The sequence below is a fragment of the Hydra vulgaris genome, chromosome 10 (genome assembly GCF_038396675.1).
Source record: "Hydra vulgaris chromosome 10, alternate assembly HydraT2T_AEP".
In the NCBI taxonomy this organism is placed as follows: Eukaryota; Metazoa; Cnidaria; class Hydrozoa; order Anthoathecata; family Hydridae; genus Hydra; species Hydra vulgaris.
In genome coordinates, this window is record NC_088929.1 from 28,657,501 (window position 1) to 28,677,901 (window position 20,401).

The 20,401-nt window shown below is 27.2% G+C and overlaps 1 protein-coding gene across 1 annotated transcript in view; it reads right to left on the reverse strand.

Moving 5' to 3' along the window:
- The window catches only part of LOC136085889 (inter-alpha-trypsin inhibitor heavy chain H3-like), a 51,032-nt gene extending 31,236 nt beyond the window's left edge, over positions 1–19,796 (reverse strand). Inside the window, exons 1-4 of the mRNA XM_065807717.1 lie at positions 19,553–19,796; positions 19,206–19,454; positions 1,523–1,674; positions 1,246–1,404 (exon numbers count right to left, since the gene is read on the reverse strand). Coding sequence (XP_065663789.1) covers positions 1,246–1,404; positions 1,523–1,674; positions 19,206–19,454; positions 19,553–19,787 — 795 coding nt within the window. The 5' untranslated portion in view covers positions 19,788–19,796. The remainder of the gene's footprint in view (positions 1–1,245; positions 1,405–1,522; positions 1,675–19,205; positions 19,455–19,552) is intronic.
- Positions 19,797–20,401: the final 605 nt, after the last annotated feature.

The window sequence follows — 20,401 nt, forward strand, 5'->3', positions numbered from 1 at the left end:
AGTGGTGGGAGAGAGTCATGTTCACAGATAAAAGTACCTTTCAGCAGCTACGAGGCCCTAGTTACAATTATGTCAGACGTCCTGCCTCTCAGCGATTCAATCACAAATACACCATCAAAACTGTCAAACATCCACCAAGCGTAATGATCAGGGGTGGCATCACAGCAAGTGGTCGGTGTGGACTGCACATCTTCGATAAAGGGGAAAAGGTCAATGCCAAAAAGTACTTGGAGGTTCTTGAAAGTAAGCTTCAAATCCACATGAACATCTCAGGAGCAACAATTATGCAACAAGACCCAGCCCCTTGTCACACCGCAAAGATTGTCCAAAAGTGGTTTTCAGACAACAACATTGAACTTCTTTCCAATTGGTTATCAAATTCACCTGATCTAAATGTGATTGAAAATTGTTGGCAAATTATGAAAAGGAAAGATGCTGCACATCGTCCTACATCAGAAAAAGACCTGAAAGAGGTTTTGAAGTGTGTGTGGACGACAGAAATAACACCGGAATACTGTAGAAAACTTGTTCATTGCATGCCTGATCGCATTAATGCTATGCTTAAAAATAAAGGATATCCTGTGAATTACTGACTTTTATTCATCGTTTGGGCTAGAACTTTATTCAGTATATTGTAAGGTTAAAATTGCATTTGATAATATGCCTGCTAGACCTTGTTGCTAGAGTAAACTGTGTATTTTCCAAAAATTTGCTGCTGGCTTTATTTCAATGGCCACTAGTGTATATATATATATATATATATATATATATATATATATATATATATATATATATATATATATATACATAATGCTGTATGTTATAAGGAAGGAAAAACTAGTAACAATTTGTTTTCTACATACCCTATAGTAGATATCATTTTACACTGTGTTTCATATTGATGAGAAGGCTACTTGTGGTTATAACCCTCACCCAACTCTATAACTCCGAAACACAAACCTTGATTAGCAAGGCCGCTGCGCGGAGAAACAGGTCGATATATATATATATATATATATATATATATATATAAATATATATATATTTATATATATATATATATATATATATATATATATATATATATATATATATATATGTATATATATATATATATGTATATATATATATATATATATATATATATATATATATATATATAAATACATATACATATATATATTATATATATATATACTTATACACAGGTACATATAAAGGCATAAATGTGTACAATAGAATTACTTTATCTGCATTTTCAATGTAGTAGTACATGCCATTCCCAGCATCAGATATATCTTTCAACATTTGAGCATTATGGTCTGATCCGAAACCAAATGTGTAAACAGAAGCATCTGCTGTTTTAGGCTCGTTGTTAGCAAAGGTTGATTCTGTAGCTCTTAACTGAAAATTTTCAAATGTTATTAGAATTTATACAAATTATATCAATAAGTATCACACAAATAAAGTTTATTTTTTATCTCAATTAAATAATTCATTTAAATGTGAAAAGTAACAAAACCTTTTCCTCCTTTTTGCTGCTACCAAATATATTCTTGAGCCATGTGTGATGAGGTTCTTGTAATTGAGAAGAATTCAAAGGCTCAGAAGTAGGTCCATCAAATGTTTTAGGATCTTTCATTGCGGCTATTATACCTTTGGAATGTGTTATGCCTTAAAACAAAATTACTTAAAATTAACTTGTTTTTTTAAGTATATCACAAAAGGTCTTTGTAAAATTCATAACTTTATTTTTTTAAATACAAATTCAAAAAACTAAAAAAAAGTAAAGGATTAATATAGCTCATATGTCGATATGACAAGAGTATTCTATATTTAAAAATTTAAGGTAAAGAAAAAAATTGAATAAGAAAATGCTAAGCATAATTGAGACAATAAGAATTGAATGCAATCAGTGACAGGATACAGAGGAAGAGGGAGGAGGGGAGGGAATGGGGTAAGCATCCCCCCCACCAGAATCTGAAAGTTCTAAAATTTTTTATAAATTAGGACCTTTTTCTTTTTTAAGAGACGCAAATGTGATATAAAGTACAAAAATATTTCAACATTCCCCTAAACCCCAACCCCCCACCCCCCAATATACAATATACAATCACAAGTAATCTTGTATTTAAGATAATATTACATATCAGTTTAAATCAAATTGTTATTGGTGATTTTAATCGCATCTGAAATTAATCAGAAAATAAAGCCATGTTAGTTATAAGATTTAAAAAAGAATAATTATTGTAGACAAGCTTTATCACATTCCTGATAGTACTGCGCTTGACTTGTTTCTCCACAATTAATCTGTTTCTTAGCACGGGGCTTTGTTTGAGAAGAATTGTGTTACAAAACTTAAAAGTAAAGAGAGTATTATAACAAAAAAAAATTAGACTATAAATAAAATAATGAATAGCCTTCTAAACCGTGGCAAGTCAAACATTACAGGATGTAATGTTTGACTTATTGCTAATGACATGGATAAAGATTTTTCAACAGTCTTTAAAACCTAACTTCTGAGATAAAATACAAGATTGAATTATCTAAAAATAACTGGATCTTAGCATCAGACACTTTTTGCATCTATTTCTTGCAATGAAAAAAATACCTTTGTTCTCCAGAGAGTTGTTTTTGTGGATAAGTTAAAAAAAATAACTAAATTTAAAATTATTTGTTAATAACAAGAGTAATTTCCCATCAGACTATTGGCTCCTAACTTGTAGTGGCTTGTATTTTTTTTTTGAATGATGGGACTTGGACACCTAATAATTTCAAGCCTTACAAAATACCAAAATGTGTGCTGAAAGTACTCATTTGGCTTTCTCACTAAAAACTGAGAAAATTTACATTAGTCTAAGCATAATGGGTCAATTTAACAGTTGGTCTCGTTCATTCAGGAATGAAACACTTATAGTAAACTAATATATGAACCTCATCACACAATGTTTAATAACACCATCCAGTTTGCCAAAAAATTTTCTATTGAGGGATTTTGGGTCTTTATTAAACAAGAGTTATACTCAATGGCTAGACTGCTGATAACATTGACCAACTGTAACTCTTGCTGCCTTGAAGGATTTGCTTTCTAAGCTAAGGCTAGAAAAAGTGAACTTCCTCTTACCAGTATGTCATGCCTATAGTGGTTTCCTTTTATGTCTGTTATATAGTTGGAGGCATCTTGGTACTATGTTCTCTTGTGTAGTGTTAGCTTAATTACCAAATATAACAACATAACATATGTTCACCTTAATTTCCAGTATTCCTTTGACTAGGAGAAATAAATTCGGACTTAAAATACTCCTAACTTGGGGCTCTTGGTTAAATAAAGGCAGAGATGCCTCAATAAAATACTTATTTTAGGTAGATATTAAATATATTCAGCTACTGTCTTGTAGAAAGCCTCCTAGACAAAGACTTTAGGGTAAGCACAACAGCCCTTTTGACCAGCTTTGCAACCCTTCTTCATCTATTAGGCTGGCATAGATGTAAACCTGTGTTACATTATTTCCTGTCGAGAATGATGAATGCTGGATCTACTTGATTCTACTTATAGATTTTTGCTAGTGCCTCCTTAATAGTGGCTTTGCCACTCTACCTGTTATCTCCTAATAAATGTACAGTTTAAAACTCAGTTTAATGGACCTGAGGCCAGCTGGTAGTAGGGTTTGTAGTAGTAGAGTAGTAGCACAACTCTTTGGTAGCTCTCTAAGAGGCTGGTTCCATCAATAATTGTAAAATATCAGAGTATTCAAATAAAAACATTTGAGGTTTTTGAAGTAACTTTACATCATCTAACTGTTTCAATATATCTTTTACAAATATTTGTGGTCTTAGAAGTAACTTTCTAGTTAAATCTTACCTTTTGCAAAATTCATAAGACTTTCTTGCTATTAGTTAGACTAATTTAAGTTCAGCTGTTTGGATTTTAGTATTACTGACTACTGCTTAGCATCTTTTCACTTAACTACCTTCTTCTTTGTTTTTTATCATTGAAAAGTTAGCATCTGCTAAGGTTGCTAAATTTTATAGTGTTCTCCATTTTCTTACTTTTCTCTACTTTTACAAACCTTTTATTCATTCCATATTTTCCTAAAATATCTGGAAAAATCCTTAAATATAAATGCATTTTATTTAATTAAGAATATCACATGTGTTTAAAAAGAAATTGGTTTGTATACATGTATAAATAATGTGCATATATAATAGAAACACTAATCTTATGTAAAAAATATTTTAATGCTTTAATTTTTTATGCAAGTAACATAATGATAAGTGGTGCACCCTCAGATTTTTTCCCAGTTTAAATTTCTCAAATGAGAAACAGTTTTTGTTTCGTCTGTTATAATACTCAGTAGTCTGGTGTAAAATTTTTTTTTTTTGGGTGTGTGTGTGTGTGCAAATAATGAAGAAAAAAGATTTAAACGTCTGACTACTAAAATACGTCTAATAAGAAATGGTTGATTTAAAAATAAATTTTTTTGTTTTTTTTGTTTTTATTATTCACCTCCTCAAGGTCGAGAAGGCCACTACAGATGAACAATGACGAACAAGGCCGTTGCGCGGAGAAACAAGTTGAGCGCGATACTACCAGGAACGTGGTGGGGATCGAACTCGGAACCTCTCCTTATAAAGCGAGCGCTTTACCACTACACCACTACCGCATTAATCAATTTATTAATTAAAGATGTGTTGTAATTTTTCTCTTAGTCAATATCTGTATCAAATCGTTTGTTTTTGTCAATCGTAACAAAGATCTCATTAGGTTAAGCAAAAATGTTGAAAGCCAAAACTGCAAAGAAACGTTTTATATATAGAAAAATATTCTATTATTCTCTCTCAATCTTTAATAAAATTTAATTTAGTTGAATATTTAAAACATATTTTTAATGTTTTGAACATTTTTCATTATACTAACATTTTTTTTGTTTTTAGAAAAAAAGAATTTCCACTTGCATCATTTAATTGCATTCTTATAATAATTTTTCACATGCATCTTGTTTATTATTTTGTTAATTTTGTTTGACAGAGTAAAAAAAAATTTATTTTACTAATGAAAAACAAAAGAAATGTTATCAGTGTTATTAATGATTTAACTGACCATTCACATGATTCAAAATGCGACTATAAGGTTTAAAAAATGATACAATTGCATTTGGAAATGAAAGAAAATGTAATTTTAAAACTCATTTTAAATTGAGAAGAAGCGTGCTTCAAAATGCATTAAGAATGTTTCAAAAAACAGTACAGTCGCAATTTGAAATATTAAATCTCGTGTCGGCTTCTTTTTATTAAGTTTGGTAAAATTATAATCCACTGTAGTGTACTCATTATTAAACGAAATTTAAATGCTTTTTAAAGTTTTTTTTTAAATAATTGAAATAAAATCTTTATAGAACAAAATATAGATTTATTAATAAATACAATTTTATAAGTAAAAACTGTCTGGTCGTCCTGCCGGACTAGTGACGGACATTTTTTTTTAATTTCAGTTGCCCTTGGAGAAAACGAGTCATCCCATGTCACCGGACGACCATGAGAGTACCCCTGTGATATAATGATTTGGATGTTACATTGCTAAAGTTATAAGATGTGGCTGACATAGTTGCGGGTTTAAGTCCTCCTAAGGGAACTATTTTAAATTTTTTTTTTTTTTAAAGTTTTATTACAAAGTAGTTTTATGTTTTTTAACTATTATTGTTGTTTATTTATATGTTAATCATTTATTTTTATTTCTCAAAGTTTCATAGAATAAGTGCATCAATATTTACATAAATCAACTTAAATAGGGATAGGCACAGTGGAGTGTACATACATCAAGGGTTTAGGTTTTGAAAGGTATTCTTTTATCCAGACCGGTAAAATACAGGTCTTAGTAAGTCTATTCTACACCGACCATTTCTATATGCAGATCATTCACAGATTATTAGGATCCTTACCCCGTTAATTAATTTTGAAGAAAATAAAAGTTTGAACGTAAACTCTTTTTTCATATAAGAAAAAGTCTTTTTAATGTGTGTTAAACGCTCAAACTTAACTAACTACATAAGCACATTAATAACATATGTATCTCTATCGCGACAAATGCTCAAAAAAATTTCTACCCTGCTTTGATGTTTATAGAAATTTTAAGCTTCTCTCCTTTTGTTTGTAATAGTATATTATATCTTTAAATATGTTATGTATATAATACAATCGAACTTTATTTTGTATTATTTTATTTTATGTTTTATTTTGTATTTTAGAAAATAAGAAAAGATTTAAAAAAAAAATGTGCAAGTGAAAAGATTTAAACCCTTGCATTGTACTTCGAAAGGGCAGAGAGCTAGCCTCTTTGGCCGCTAAGGCACACTAATCTGCCAATTTTTAAAACTATTTAATAAATAAACGACTGAAAAAACCACAAGTATTTGATCCACAGCATTTCATTTCAGTATGCTGCAAGCTAACCACTTCTGCCACTAAGACATATTGTTTGTAGAATATTTTAACACTATTTAATAAACAAAAGACTTTATAAAACAGGAAATAAATGCTATAAATCAAAATTAAGGAGATGTTGCTGCAACGCAATTTTAAAGTAAAAGTAAAACTTGACATATGCTTTAACATTACATAACTTGAAGTTTACATAAGTTAGATATTTGCATATACTCTTTTTCAGATTTTTTATACAAAAAGTGCTTTGAATCTTTCTTGCCATTAACTTGTGTGTTATGGCTGCCATGAGTTCTGTGCAAACGAACACAAATGAGTAGCGGCAGCAGCCGCAGCAGCAGCATCAGCGAGAGCAGCAGCATTAAACTCGATATTGAAATATTATAATAAACAATGTCTAACCTAAATAAATACAGCATTAAGTAATTGATGAACTTTATTACTATTAAATATGAATTATTTTAATTGTTTGATGACAAAGCTATTAAAAAAAAAAATTAAACTACTAGTTTAAAGTATTATTTATCTAAGTCTGTATTTTTTAAAGTATTGCACTAAGACTGTATTTTTTAAAGTATTGCACTAAGACTGTATTTTTTAAAGTATTGCACTAAGACTGTATTTTTTAAAGTACTGCACTAAGACTGTATTTTTTAAAGTATTGCACTAAATCTGTCAACATTCCTATATTAATGAATGGTAACCCTCTCACTTTTTTACACCTTCTTGGATTATCCCTTACTACTCTTCCATCTTCATGTTTTCATACAACATGTGTTCATACAACCTACAACTTTTTTTAATTTTTAGATTCTAGAAATTATTCTAAAAATATTTTTTAAGTGAAAAAATATTTACCTTATTTATTAAGCATTAATATGTAATCCCTGATTATATATGCTGATAAGTGAATTTTTACATGAAAAAGTTTAAATTTGAAAAGATAATATTTATTAAGAAAAAAAATAACTATTCATCTCCTCTGAAGAGGTCCTGTACATCAGGATCAAGGTTAGGACCAGAAAATGTCTTGGGGTTCCTGAAAGCAATTGAAGAGATGACAGGATTGCTTCTTATTAGTAAATAATGGAATTGATTCTGCATCACATTAATTCTAGATTTTTTGCATGTGTAATTGAGTCTTGCATTTCGCATGGCCTTGTTTTGTGCTTCCTAAGCCTCCTCCGAATACGCTCCAATGGGAAGATCCAAATGCTCAGCAATTAAAAATCCATGTTCCAGAACCTTATGAAGTGTAGGTGGCATAATGTACCAAGGATAGGTTTCCACTATCAGCTCTGAAGTTTTATAACAGTATTCTTTAAAAGCATCCAAGTTTAGGTGGAATCCACTGCAAACAGCATTCAATATGTTTCTCAGTCTTAAAATGATGTCCAAACTAACTACTGTTATTTCAGAGAAAGATTCTGCTGCTAGAATTGCCCTCCTTGCAGTGTTTCCTGTATTAGTATTTCCAAATCCCTGCTTAGGAGTATCAACCACTAAGCTTAACACCTCTCTAAACTTTCTTTTGATTTCTTTTTTTCGAGATTTTACAGATAATTTATCTTCTGGAGATTGGGACTGGTATATTTTAATATCCATTTTATATCCCAAGTGTAGAATGAATTCAAAAATTCGTATCCAACAGTGCAGTGTGGATAATCCTAAAGCTATAGCTTGCTTATTGCAAACTTTTTTTCTAATTATATCCAGCTTGTTCATTTCACTAGGCTTGGCAGAACAAACATTGCAAGATTGAGTTGAGTTTGTATCTGTTATAGCATTCACTGCCTTGCCATCCAACATGGTCATCTCAATTTTTACTTTTATTTTTGCTTTCTGGTTAGAGAAGGGGATTTCAAGTTCAAAATCTTGAAGAATTTCTATTTGCTTCCTAACATCTAATTCTTCAGCTCTTGTTGACTCTTGTTTCTTTTTGGTATTGCAGGTGAATCTGTATTCAAGATTCAAGAAATAAGGATAAAACACTTTTCCAGGCATGATGTGAACTCCCTAATTTTTTATTTTAATACTATTGTCAAATAAGGATGTGTTACAAAATATTACGGTTATTGGAGCTTGGGAACATGAAGAACCCAAATAACGGCCCCCTCCAACCCTTTGAGAGGGGGGACAGTATTTTAAACATAATTGTTTTCAAAAGTTAAAATAAAATTTAATTTTATCAATAGAATTCAAATTTCATAAAAAAATCATTTGGCGTTCAGAAGTAATGACCACGTACAGTTTACAACCCCCTCATTGTGGGGTGAAAAATATTTTACACAGATTTTTATTTTTTATACTTATGCCCATAAATCCATTTCGGGCAATTTGAGGCAGCTGATTTTTTTTTTAGTTATCCATGATAACATTCCCTAGGATAAAAAAGTCATTTCAGGGTGGAACTCTGCGGAACTTTTGAGATATACTATTTTCAAAAACAATATTTATCGGAAAATTTATATTTTCACCTAATATTTTAATTACTCATTTGGCAAAAGCTATATTCATTATTTTAAGCTTTTACTTTTGAAAAAGATAAAAGAATGCCTAAATAAAGCTTTATGATAAAAAAAAAAATAAAAAAATAATCTAAATGAGTAAAAAAAATAAAAATTAGAAAAGTATAAAAAGTTCGCGAATTTTAGCGAACTTTTTTTACCTTCTACTAGGTAATAAAAAAATGCTTATCTGATTAAGATAGTAAACATGAGAGAACCAAAATATATTTTTTTCTTATCATTTGATATTTTTTCTAATAAGTTGTAAAAAAAAATTAATGAAAATGGTGTATTAAAAAAATTCCACTTATGGCCACTTTTTGAGCTTTTCGCTTCATAGTGCAAAGTATCCGAAATCGAGAAAAAATGGAGTTGAGAGAAATAGAGAAAAAAATCTGTCAGAGTTGAGAAAAAATCGGAGTTTTGATAATATTAACTATCTAGTTGATAATTAAACATTGTACTTGTATTTTTTTTTTTTAATTTTATATATTTCGATTTATAATTCATTTTAATTTTTTTTTAAATAAATATTTTTATATTTCTTAGTACTTAAATATCTTTTTTTACCACAACTTTTTAATGAATAAGTTTTATCTAATAAATGGCTTATCTTTCTAACCGGCATCGGTTAGAAAGAAGGCGTGAACTTTCAGCTAAATGCCCTTCCGCGATGCTTAAATATGGTACCCAGTTTCATCATCCACCTACAGCAGTCCGTAGTTTTACCTGCAATATCTTCACTATCTATACCAAATGCTTTTAATTTATCCGTTATCAAAATGTTTAATGTTTCAGCAGAACTAGGAGATTACAATCTCACCATTCCTAAACAATACATTCTGTTGTGATGAACATTTAAATTGTAGTATCTTCTACATCTATTGCTACACCATTCGTAACCTGTTATTTCAAATTTTTCTCCTTTCGCTTTCAATGCAGCCAATTCAGCAATCATTAAATATTTGGCTTCAGCACAAAACACCTTATTTTTTTCTGAAATTGTGGACGCTGACATGGGCAACCTATGCCCATAATTTTCAAAAATCATTCTTAGTGTTTCAGATTGAGTTATGGACCTAATCAAATATCCATCAAGAGCTATAAACTTGGTAAGAAGATAGTTTAACAACATCTTAGACAAAACTATCTGAAACTGGATGGTTTTAAATCCATTTTCTCACAACTTTTAACGTGTCCAATTAGAACACATCAATCGCTTGTCCATCCTGGACAAGTGATTCTTTTATAATATTTTTTGCAATCTCCGAATTTTTTATCATTTATCACAACTTTATCAAAATAATTCCTCACTTCCGAAACCATTTTTTTCTATGAAAGAAAAATTATCAATTTGATTATGACCTCAGATATTTGTTTTTAATTTTATTTAAATCGTGATAAGTTATCACATTTTAAATTATTAATTAAGTTATTTAATCTAATAGGTAAGTATAATTAAGCATTAATTCTTATAACTCTTGCCACAATGCACACTGGGCCAGATTTAAGACTAAGTACGAGGATGTTTTATTATATGGTTTTGAACAGAATAAGCTTTTTATTTTGAGGACTTTTCCACCACCACCACTAACTGGCTCACTGTACATTACCAATTGCTTTGCGATGTATATTAGTATTGTTATTGAACAAAGAGATCACTTATATTTGAAAACAACAAAAACTATTGTAAAAGCCGCGTAGAAATAAAAATTTAATTATTGAAGTTTTGTCGAAGTTTCTCGATTTCTTTCGAACTCCGAAACTCGGAAAAACTGAGAAAAATCCAATGAGACAGAGTTCCGAATGGATCCTTGTTCTCCTCTAAACCAGAATGTAACATATTCACAAAATACAAAAAATAAAGAAACAAAGATTTTGTATGTGTTAAGATTGCATATAAAATTTTAAAAAAGATATTAAGATTTTTATGTATAAAGATTGCATTTAAAACATTTTTATAAAATGTACATGTTATAAATGTACTAGCTGTCTTAGATTATAATAATTTATCTAAAAATGACATTGGAAAACACATTTGATCCGAATGTTCAATGTAATAATAATGAATTAACTTGCTTGGTATGATTTTTATAAAACACACACACAAATCTTTCACTTGATAGTATTGGTTGAAAAGTATGGTATTTACACCAATTTAAAGTATAGCATAATTTTTTAATTTATTGATTTATAAAGTCAAAAGTGCTCTAGCAAGGTTGTGGCAGGTGAGACTTAAGTCTTAAAAGCACTTATTTAAACATAGCGGCAGAATTTATGACCTTGAAATCATAAGTTCTTTACTTTTACTGCTAACTATATTTTTAAATAGCTCAAGTTTAGCAAAAATATTTTTTTACTTTTTGCCTTCCATTAATCGTCATTAAATCAAGAAAAAATTGTAAAATACTGTAAATAATTAATTAAGTCTTTTTATAAACAATTTTACAGTTTTCAGTAACTTGTAGGCCAATTTTATAGACATTGAAAAACACCCCTTCCCCTTGTAGTCAGTAAAATACGTACTGCGAACCAGTAAAATGCGAATTTTATTGCTAAGACATAATATTTAAATAACTACTACAGTTATGATATTTAAAAAAACGCATTGAAAATGAATGTTACTGGTTCGCTGTTCGCGGTTTGCAGTTTGCATTGTACTGAATACCCCTTCTTCTTTAAGGGTGGAAGTGTAAATTATGTTTAACAAAATACCAAAAAAAAATGTTTTTCAACGGGGTTTTCTAAAATTTTTATAATCTACTTCACAATATTTAACTATAAAATTGCCCATAACAACTGCTTAAATAAGACGTATAATTTTAACCATTAATTATAAAATAATTTCTCTTTTTTAGAAAATTTTCAAAATTTCTGGGAAATTTTTATCCCTGAAAAAAAGCAGTTAAATTTTTTATTTGACATATGTTACTGTCTCCCAACACTCTTGCCTTAAAATTTCAGTTGCTGTATGCCAATCCCTATTTTGGTATGACACCATCAGTTATGCTTTTAGCATACCAAAGTATTATGGAAAAGCTAATCTTGAGCATGAATAAAATCTACATAAAACATCGCTGTTGACATGATACATACACACACATATATATACCCTATTTGATACTTGCATATACCAATTATGGTAAAAACGACTTTTCACTATTTGTTGTGTTTAAAGGTGATGAAATCAAACAAGTAAAAACCTTTAAAATCATTTGGCAAACTACTTAAACTTTAGTGTTTTTTAAAAAACCACAAAAACGCAACTTAAGTAAACTAGAATGTTATTTATTTTTTAATTCAGAATGTTTTTTTTTTCAATTTTTTACTTCAGTGAAGAACCCCGAGTTTATTTGGGGATACCTCTTTTTTTCCCGCAATGTTGAGGAAGGAGGGGGGGGGGGGAGGGATACTTTTGAGTTCCCCCCCCTCCTCCTCATTCTCCCATAGTGGGGCCGCGACGATAATTTTAATCATCATTTTTTCAATCATCATTTTAATCATTTGTGTTTATTTTGTTTAGTTTTATCCTAAGATAAGGAGTTGATTTAAAGGCATTTTTTTAAATACATGAATTTACCAGTGGACGATATTACTTTAGATATTATAAGAAAGCTATTTTACGTAAGTCTTTAATAAACGCTTTTGATGCAAATACCATGTTATTAGTAAAGAATTATTGAAAATTGTTTAAAGTATTTTAAACATTTATTAACAATATTTTAGTAAATTTAATTTTAGTAGTTATTAATGTTTTAAATAATTGGTAATTAAATGTTTAAATACTTTAAACAATTTTTAATCAATATTTACTTTACGTAATAGTAAATCGCGAAATATTTATAAAATTAACAAAATAGTTTTATGTCTTGTATTCAAATTAAAAATGTAAGCATTTAATAAACCTATTTACTATTATTTTAATTTTAAAATTTTGATTTAAATATTAGCAAATCTGCTCCTTTAACTTTTACTGAATTATTTTAAAAGTGATTTTAAGGCACCTTTTAAATTAAAGATAATAAAAGAAGAGATAATTTTAGTAAACATAATTTAAAAAATGTTTTTTTTTTTTTTTTTTTATTAAAAAGTATATTATATTTAAAAATATATATTTTTTTAACCATTAAGTATAATTTTAAAAATTATGTTTAATAAATGAATTTCATTTACTATGGGTTATTTAAACAGATCTTAATACAACTTTTATTAAGTTATTGTAATCATTATTTTTATTATTTTATTAAAGTCAAAAAGAATATGGAAAAGAAACAAAACTTTCTGAATAAAATTTTGTTTCCTTTTTTCATTTTCCTCATGTAAACCAAAATAGCAACCTAAAGATCAAAAGTTCATTCACTCAAACATTAAATTTGCGCGATAGGTATTATTTGGTGTAGTTAAGGCAACTTTATAATATTATAGCATCTGTATGATATTTTGTTGACTACGACATATTTCCGTTAAATGGTCAGGTCTGTCAATTATGAAAAGACAAAAAAAAAGTAAAATGATAAATTTTGCGGTATCATAAAATATAAATGTTTATAGCGAAAAGTTTTATTTTAATTGATGTTATATTTATAAATATATGTATATATATATTTATTATTTTATAATATACATATATTTATAAATATATGTATATATATATAAATATGTATATATATATATACATATATTTATAAATACATACGTATATATATACATATATTTATAAATATACATGTATACACTCATATATATATATATGTACATATATATGTGTATATATATATATACATATATATATATATATATATATATATATATATATATATATATATATATATATATATATATATATATATATATATATATATATATATATATATATATATATATATACATACACACACATACATACAATAATAAAGTGCTTAAAGTGAGGCAGATAGGGTGAGGATGTCATTAGTTTTATACTTCAAAAATGCAGTATAAAATTAAAAAAAAATCCAAAATTAAAAACAATGCGTCTTTTCTCCTTTCAAACAAAAAATAAATACTAAAATAAAAAAATGTTTTATCTTAATTGATGTTAACTTTTTTTTTTTTTTTAAAAAAAAGTCAATATCAATAAAAAAAAATAGTGAACCACTAAGTTAAACTAAAAGTATTATATATATTCTCTGTAAATTAAGTATTCCTGATCAATTATTAGTAAAAGCAACATTAAGTAAATAAAAAGAAAGATCTTTAAAAAAAAAAAAAATTATTATTGAAGGAAACCAATATAAGTTAGCCAAACACGAGAAAAATAAAAAGTGTGAACAAAATCACATTCATAATAAACAATAAAAAAAAAATTAAAAAAAGCATCATATATAAATGTAATAAAATACTTTAAGAAAATCATCTAATGCAAGGGAGTGTGTGCTATTTGTTCTCATATAGAATGTTCTTATCTGATATAAAATGAATTTAAATTTATTTGTGAAACAGATCATTCTGTTAACTTTAAACGGTTTTGTAACAAATGTAATTATAATGACAATAAAATCCCAAAGAATCAAAACAAAGGTAACATGAATGACAGCAAAAAGTTATTAATGTGTTTTCTAAACGAAAACATGAAACTAAATGATGAAATAAAATGTTACTGTATTGAAATGGTTGTTAGGCAGATTTCTCCAAAGAAGAAGTCCAACTTGTAATTATAAAATAAAATAAAAAAACCAAATGTAAAAAATAAACAGTTAAAAAGTGGCGTTCATAATTTAAGAAAAAACTCAATGAAGACAGTTAAGTTGTGTGAGAATTCTGAAACTATTTAAAAATTAGCTGAACATATTATTGAAGTAATAGAAGACAAAGTGTCATACATAATTTTCATCAAGATAAAAAAAAATTTTAATATAATTTTATTTATGAAATTTTACTCATAAAACTTTAGATCATGAAATGGTCTAAAATTTTCTAAAATGGTTGTGTCTAGCTATAAATACAAAGTAATTTATAATTAAAATTCAGGAAACTAAATATTGATGAATTGGTTGAACAAATCAATAATATTATAGTGAGTCTAGACTAAAGCAAATTTAAAATAATGAGAGAACTTGAAGTGAACAAAAAAAAACTGCCTCACATACAGAATATAAAAAATGGAGAAATATCAAAACCTACCTGTTGAGAAACCTGAAAGCTGAGTATTACAAAACTAAAAGTGTTACGTCTAAAAATTATAGTGTTGCTATGTGAAAGACATTAAAAACTCTTACTGTAACTAATTGCAGGGCTCAAATTGATATATGGGACAATATCGCATTTGATAATTTAAATGAAAAATCCATGGCTGATAAATACAATGAATTTCTTATTCAGAGCATTCTAGATATTAAAAAATCGATGACAAAATTGAATAACTGTCTGGTTGTTGCTCACATAAAAACATTGTGTTTTTATGTTGATAGTGGAATGAATGAATTTAAATTTCTAAAAATCGATTTGAAAAATTATATTGACCTAAAAAGAATGAAGATATGAATTTAAAAAATATATGTATTAAGTCATTTGTTTCAACTTGTTAAGAATAATTAATTTATCTTTAAAAACAGGCATTGTACCTAAAACTTGGAAAAGATTCACTATAACACCCATACAGAAAGTGACATTGCTCAAGTTAAGATAGGGACCACTAAATATATTAGCAGTGTATGAAAAAGTTCTTGAATTATGTCCACATATACAGTTGTCTATTTATATTTAAAGAAAATATCCTATTTATTAAAAATTATTTTGGCTTCAGAAAAAATCACTCTACTGAAACAGCAGTTCCACAAATCATTTCTTAATAAAGGGAAGCAATTGATAGCAATATGTTTATCATTACAGTTATGCTAGACTTAAAGAGAGCATTTAAATCAATTGATAAAAAAATATTAATTGAAAAATTAAAGTGTTACAAAGTGGGAGGAGTGGTACTTCAATGGATTAAAAGTTGTATAACAGGAAGAACTCGAATAGTAAATTGGTGATCTGTTATCATCTGAACTACCCTGTGAGGTAGGTGCACCCCAGGGACCAGTATTAGGGCCCCTAATATTTATAATATATATGATTGATATTAACAGTGCTACCAGAATGTAAACATTAATCTCTAGACAGATAATACATTAGTTTACATTTAAGGTAAAAATTATGGAGAGTCAATGACTAAGTTAAATGATGAATTGGAAGTACTTATTACCTGGTTTATTAAAATGGATTGAAACTGAATGTGAGTAAATCAATGTTGGTTACTAGCTCCAAGGCAAGAAAATATATCATTGAAAAATACTTTGACGTTTGTGTCAAGCTTGAAAATGAAGTAGTTAAATTCAGTGAAGAAGTTAAACTCATGTGTAAAACACATAGGTATTAAAAATATGCTGCAGCCATAAATGCTAAGATGACTAATTACACTGATAAACAAATAAAATTTTTGTGTGGAAATCTTGTTAACTAAGTGGTTTTTTAAGACAAATTATATATGCTGATTTCAAATATACAAACAATTTCTTTCTATCACCTTCAGTTTTTGAGATATAGGGCATAACACATTTATGCATGTTAAATCAATTTTAATATTATATAATACATGGAAATCTTTATAGTGACATATTACTATAATGATTTACATGTATTATTTAATATAATTTTAAGCAATATTATATTTTATTTTTTATAAGTTAAGTAAAATATTATAATTGCTTTAAATAATTTAATTAGCTTTAGATTTACGCTTGTGACGAACGTTTCGCAAATCACATTGAAGTGTCCAATAGTAATCTGCTAACATTGTTGCACTCCAACAACCTTGATAACGCAACTCCATTACCATTATATCTTGATAAAAGCATTCACCATGTTCGTTGTTTACACTAAGGTTTTCTGGAAAAAAATTAAGATGCAAGCCAAATGGATGAATGTTGAGGGACATGTTGCATCCTATTTCTCTATAGGCATTTATGCAATTTTTAACCACATTTTCAAAATTTACAGGCTTGTTAATGAGGAAAATTTGTTGTTGACCTATAAATATACCTTCTTTCACCTTAGCGTCACTCAATTCAGGAAATTTGTTACGTAAGTACATAAAGGACTTTGAGTCATTGTGTAGCGCCTTAACAAAATTTTTTGTCAGCCCTAATTTTATATGAAGTGGTGACATAATTATTTTATCACATTTAACTAATGGCAATCGAAGGACATTTTAATTTCCTGGCTGCATTCTACCTCTGATGGGCCAATCCTTCTTTATATAGTGTTCCTTTCTATCTCTACTATCCCATTCACATATAAAGCAACAATACTTTGTGTAGCCTGTTTGCATTCCCATGTTTGCATTCCCAAATATAATTACTTTTAAATCACCACATATTCTCCAGTTATATTTACCATAATTAATTTTAATTAATGGCAGCAACATTGCATCGTATGTTTCTTTTAGATTGGCAGAATATGCAATCGGTACAGACGCATATTTATTTCCATTGTGAACCAATACTGCTTTTAAACTGCTCTTTGATGAATCAATAAATAATCTCCATGATTCTATATTAAGTTCAATGCCAAAGTTTTTCATAAGATTCTCAATACCTGTGCAATATAACAAAATATATCTTTTGAATTAATACAGCCACTGAAAGCCATGATATTAACTTACGATTCAATTTAAATTTAAATAATGATAAAACTATGTAAACCTTTTTAGAATAAATTAAAAAAGAAATAAAACATAACTAAAAATAGAAATATATATTTCTATGCTTAGTAAAAACATAGAAAATACAATTTTATGAATATCTTAAAAACCTGACATAATACAAAAAAATGGTTTCGTGATTTGAAGTCAGCGCTAAAAACTACATTAGAATATATAAAATATAGAATATATTAGATTTCCACAATGCTTGTTTATCAGTGTTATCTTATGAGAATTAGCAAATATCTGTCACAATAAAAAAGGTGGACAAAAACAGTAATTTTCAACACAATTATCACACCTCATTTTGAACATTGTGCTTCATTATTCTTTAATGCAAATGAAAATGTATTCAAATGCTAAAAAAGTTTCAAGTTAAAGCTACAAAAACAATCTTGAAATGTGACTGGTTCACACATATTAATGATATATTTATTAGATTAAACTGGCCATCTGCAAAATAAAGTATTTAAATGAAAGTATTTATATTTATATACAAAACTATTTAACTACAGAAAATAAATGCCTTTTAAGGATTTTGTATAAAAACAAAGTACACAAATATTTTATAAGAAATGCAAATAATTATCACTTTAAAAACCAGAACAAGAAAAGTGAACAAAAGTCTATCTTTTGCAATGGGATAAATTTGTACAAAAATTTGCCAGCGCTACGGCAATTCCCCCCCCCCCCTAATTTTTTATTGTGGATTCTGATAAAAAACTTTATGCTGATTAAGAATTGTATAAAAACATGGGTCTGAAAATCAACAGAAAGTGCTATAATTTGATGTTAAAGTATAAAAAATTACACTAAAAAATGCTAACATTCGCCATTTTTTTCTTGGTTATAATTAAAATCCTTTTCATAGATAAATTGAAAAAAGCCTGGTTTCTATCAACAATTTAAAGCAAAACTGTTAAGAAATGCATAGTGCACCATTTTCTGATTTAACTCTGACCCAAACCCTGACCCTGTCTAAATCATGTACATTTAATCGCGCCAATCCCTATTTGTCAGTCGATTTATGTACATTTAAAAAGCAATAACTTAAATTAATTTTTGAAAAATTAATTAAAAATATATAAAATATATTCATAAAAACATTTAATTTAATTTAAATATAATTTAATTTTGACAACAATAAAAACCGGGTCATGTGATTAAAAAAAGATTTTCTTGACGATCGATTTCTAAGTGTAAACTTTGATGTAAAACGTTTTTTAAAAATGGTGAATATTAGCGTTCTTTAGTGTAATTTTTTAAACTTAGAATTAGAAGCACTTTAAAGTGCTCTAATTTGATTTTGAATTTCAGAACTATGTTTTGAATTTCAGACCTTATGTTGACTTTTGATTTTCAGATCTATGTTTTAATGATTCTTAATCAGCATAAAATTCGTAATCAGCAATAAAAAAAAAAAAAAGGGGGGGGGGGAGTAACTGGAGTAGTGTCAAATTGCCTGGATAATAATAATAACAACAACAATAATAATACCTAATATTAGTGTGTATATTTTTAATTATAATCTAACATACCTTCATTAGCAAGACCGTCAGTAAACAATAAAACTGATGCAACTTCATTTTTTTTATTAGGATCACGACAAATTATTTGACATAAACCTTTCATTAAACCTCCACAAAGATTTGTTGAAGAGCCATCGGATATATTTTTTATAATTGTAAGGATCCAATTTTTGTTATCTTTAGTCATTTCTGTTAATTTAAAGTCCAAATAAACTTTTGTGTCATATGTGACAAGACAAAGTCGATCTTTTTCATTTACTAAACAGTGTGAAACTATTATTTAAAACTGAAAATTTTTATTAAATCTACAAAAAAAAATATCTAGTAGTAGAGTAGTAAAACTCCAATAATCTTACATTGTGACACCACAAACTCTAGCGTTTTCTTCACAAGACTAAGTTTTTCACCTGCCATAGATCCAGACTTATCTATCACTGCAACAATATCAATAGGAGCTCTTTTCTCATCTTCTTCTTTAGCTTCTAATATAGGTGCAATTACAGAAATCAAAGTCCAAATATCTAACTTTTCGTTGAAAGAATAATCTTTGTATTCTGTTGAGCATGCAATAATAACTTTTTTATCACTCATTTTGCTCACTGAAAGATATTAATATAGGTTACATAACGTATATATGTATATATATACATATATATATATATATATATATATATATATATATATATATATATATATATATATATATATATATATATATATATATACATATATATATATATATATATATATATACATATATATATATATGTATATATATACATATATATACATATATATATATTATATATAATAATATATATATAATATATATATATACATATACATATATACAATTAATATATATATATATATATATATATATATATATATATATATATATATATATATATATATATATGTATATGTATATGTATATGTATATGTATATATATATAAATATATATATATAATATATATATATATATATATATATATATATATATGTATATACTATATATATAAAATGTTTATATATATATATATATATATATATATATATATATATATATATATATATATATATATACTATATATATAAAATGTTTATATATATATATGTATATACTATATATATAAAATGTTTATATATATATATGTATATACTATATATATAAAATGTTTATATATATATATATATATATATA